Here is a 3,939-nt window from a genome sequence, read left to right as displayed (position 1 = left end):
TGATAAACGTATTTTGTGTAATCTGAATGTTATAGCTACAACTATATCTTTAGTTAGGGAATCAGGCATTCAATTTACGAGTAGTCCGACTAATAATATTAAGTTCGATGTTAAGACATTTGTTAATAAATACAGACATAGTGTTGATGATTTAATCGGGCTTAATAAAGTAAGTAGGCCAAGTGAGAAGAATATTGATATATTTAAGAATATGAAGATACTGATAAAAATATTCTTTTCATCTTTATATATGTGTGTCTTTATATCTTGTCTATTGGATAATATACATTTAGATTCTTTTTCTGATAAATTACGAATAAACTGAATTATTTTAAAGGGCTTGTCAAAAACGTATTTCATTTTTTTATAAATTTGTTTTATGAAACAACCAATTAAATTAAGCTGCATGCATGCATAAGTGATAAAATTGTATGAAGACTTTTGAAGCATGTGAGACAAAACTTACAAAGGCCTTCATAGAAAATTTTTAAACAATATGTTTACTTAAATGTTAAGACTTACCTTTTGTAAAAACCGGACATATCGACTGCATAAATCGTCTTATGTTCGCGCCCGATGATGTAGGACACGTGCTCGATTTAGGTTATGTATGTTCCTTACGTACCACTTTCCCGATATATACTTTTACACCAAAATTTGCGACAAGCATCCCATCCTTGTCGCCAAACTGTAGTATCCTGAAATTCGCAAAACTGGTGAGGTTCAAATCTTCATTGATCGTCTACCTCCAACTTTATTAATAACAAACCGTGAATGCACGACAGTCTTTGTATTTCTAACTATATGCTCCCATTTCTTTGGTTGTCGATAAATGATGACAACTCACCATATATTTCTTTGGTTTGATATTACACTTCGTTTTCACACGCGCATAAATCCAATGAGTCTAACCAAGAAAGTGTCGAGATTCCCCGAAGATTCTTTCATCGCGAAGAAAGCGGAAGAACACGGTCCCGCCGTACTGCGCTGCGCGCGCATCCTTAAGGCTGATTTACACGAGTACACATGAGTACGCATTATGCGACCTAATGTGCGAGCCAGACCTCAAGTCTCGACCATAGATGCCAGATTCAGCACCATAGATGCCAGATTCAGCACCCGGTGCGATACTCACACATGGCAGATCACGCGTACGTGAGCTCGTGGAGTTTCGGAAAGTCGACAAAGGCAAACTGACACATGCCCTCTTTCTCGATTATTCCGAATCTGCCCGAAGTAATTTCGGTCCGCCTCGTGGGAGTCGAGAGAGAAAGGCTCACATTTGCCTTCTCGCTTTTAACAACTGAAATCCGACCTCCCGTCTACGGCATACGATTTGGAATCTCGAGCCGTAATTTTCGACTGCCCAGGCATTTTTACTTTCCGACCTATATGTATAGGCGCACATAAGCAAAGTACCCATAATAGAAAAAAAATTTTGTAAAATTTATTTTACGGAAATACATGTTTTAAGATCCCCTGATCGTATTTTAATTATTGAAAAAGAAGAAATTTTTTTTATTATTCCCATGTATGAACGTACATATGTATATTAATAATACGATTTTTAAAAATCAAAATTCTTTAAGATTGAAAATTAATAAATTAAAATGAGAGTCCACTCTTTGCCAGTATCGTGCACGCTGTGGTATTTTTCAATAAGAAGAATTCTTACTTTTATAACAAACAAAAAAGTAGAATTAATAGTTGCGGAAATTAATTAATAATGATTTTCCTCGATATATTTTGAGTTAACCGTATCAATTTGATATGACGAACTAAATATTATATGTTTGATTTGGCTTAATTTTGCATAAAAAAATGATTGTATCGATCCATAAAAATTAATAATGTGCACGATACCGCCCAATGGAAACCACAGAAAGGTGGTGGTCTCTTCCATCAGGAGGGAAATGTAAAAAACTGTTATTTAATTATGCAATGTGCAATATTGAAATGTTTAAACTAACGTAATGAAAAAAGAGCTCGTGAATACATTAATTTTTGATTAATGTACATACGAGCTATAGTCACGAGATCCCCACCATCAAACCGTTTAAAAATAAAGGAATAGTGATCCCGTTTGCCAGTGTGATACAAAGTATGGGTTGGATTTTAAATTTGAAAAGGACATAGTCGAATATTTCTAAAGGTACAAAACATAGCGTTTCATTTTAGAACAGTAACATGAGTTAGCAGGTACTATCATAAAACTGTTTTAGCCAGTTATATTCCTTTTTACCTGAAGTATAAGGTAAAAAGTACGAGGTACAAGTAAATCGAAATCCGAAAATCATTCACATTATATCAATGTAAATGAAGCGTCCATTCCATCAGAGTTAAACACAAAATTTTGTAATTTCTGTGAAAACAGAATTTTCATTAGATGTATGTGGTGTTTAAAATTTTTATGTTTTGACTGCTTTTACGAAAAATACCATCCAGATTCATGTACTTCATATATTGAAAATAACACATGTTAAATGTGTGGCGGCCGGTGCAACGGACACGGCGCCGTATAGTGTAAATATTAGGCCGACTCTCCGTCGCCGGCGATACGCGACGTCTAAACAACGGCCGTCCTAGGAAAGGAATCTCAAGTGTGATTCCTGGGACGACCGAACGACCCACAAAGGGACCCACGACGGGGCCTGATGAGCCCAGTCTCACGCCAACGCCCGAACGACTCGGATGAATAAAAACGTAAACCGAAAATACGATTACGTTATTTCTCCTTCGCCCACATATTGGTGACCCCGACGTGATTTGTCGCGTAAAAGGCAGATTTTTGCGTGTAATGTGTGTGAAGTGAGAAGATACATTTTTTTTTTTTCTTTCGTTTTTGTCCGTTTCCCCCGTTTCCTTCGTTGGGAATTTTTCGGGCCATTAGTCCGTAAAAATGAACCGCGTCGACGAATCGCAGACGAGTACTGCCGCCGCGAGTGCGGAGGTGGCGCGCGTGGCTATCCGCGTTCCGCCGTTTTGGGAGAAGAATCCAGCGACGTGGTTTCGGCAGCTGGAATCGCAATTCGTGATAGGGGGCATCACCCAGGATTCGACTCGCTATCACTACGTAGCAGCAAACCTGGAGAGCCGGTATGCCGACGTAGTGGTCGACATCATCGATAACCCGCCGACGACCGAAATGTATAACACATTGAAGACGGAGCTGATTCGACGCCTCTCGGACTCCAAGGAACAAAAAATCCGTCACCTCCTGGAGCACGAGGAAATCGGAGACCGGAAACCGTCGATTTTCCTGCGGCAACTGCAGAACCTCGCCGGTGATACGGTGACGGACGATTTTCTGAAAACCCTGTGGTTAGGACGACTCCCAGCGAGCATACAGACGGTGTTGCTCACACGGCAGAAAGACAGCTTGGCCGAACTTGCCACCCTCGCCGATACAGTCAGCGAGGTGAAACAACGCCCGCAAATCGCCGCGTCGACCGGGCCAGACGCGATACATGATGAATTGGCCGAGCTACGCCGCGAGATCGCTGCCCTTCGCGTCGGAAGGGACAGATACCGTCGTCCGCGTTCGCCATCAAGACGAAGACAGCGCAGTCCAACGGATTCACCGTCGCGGTCGCGGGACCGCAGCAATTCGCCTCCTCCGGACGATGGCCGTTGCTGGTACCATTGGAAGTTCGGTGCCGCAGCGAGAAAGTACCGCGAGCCGTGCATCTCTAGGCCGGAAAACAGACGGGCCGATCGCTAGCGGCGGCCAGCGATTCCAGGCCGTCGACAAGCCGTCTCTTCGTGACAGATTGCGACACGAAGATCAATTTCATGGTGGACACCGGGTCCGATCTGTGCGTGTTCCCGCGTTCGCGTGTGGGTGGCTCGCGTGAAAAGACACTGTACGTGCTTCACGCAGCTAACAGCTCGAAAATAGCGACGTACGGGTACATCGCGTTGTGTTTAAATCTCGGCCTG

At 42.2% G+C, this 3,939-nt stretch overlaps 1 protein-coding gene across 1 annotated transcript; it reads left to right on the top strand.

Annotated features, from left to right (window-relative positions):
- Positions 1 to 2,899: 2,899 nt before the first annotated feature.
- Positions 2,900 to 3,721, top strand: LOC143348749 (uncharacterized). The gene has a single exon (XM_076779344.1). The coding sequence runs from the start codon at positions 2,900 to 2,902 to the stop codon at positions 3,719 to 3,721; it is 822 nt and encodes a 273-aa protein (XP_076635459.1).
- Positions 3,722 to 3,939: the final 218 nt, after the last annotated feature.

The sequence above is a fragment of the Colletes latitarsis genome, chromosome 12 (genome assembly GCF_051014445.1).
Source record: "Colletes latitarsis isolate SP2378_abdomen chromosome 12, iyColLati1, whole genome shotgun sequence".
In the NCBI taxonomy this organism is placed as follows: domain Eukaryota; kingdom Metazoa; phylum Arthropoda; class Insecta; order Hymenoptera; family Colletidae; genus Colletes; species Colletes latitarsis.
Note: the sequence above shows the minus strand (reverse complement) of the source record. Positions and strands in the feature narration are given on the sequence as shown.

Coding starts and splice junctions, on each gene's coding strand:
- LOC143348749 (XM_076779344.1), top strand. CDS start 2,900: ATGAACCGCGTCGACGAATCGCAGACGAGTACTGCCGCCGCGAGTGCG.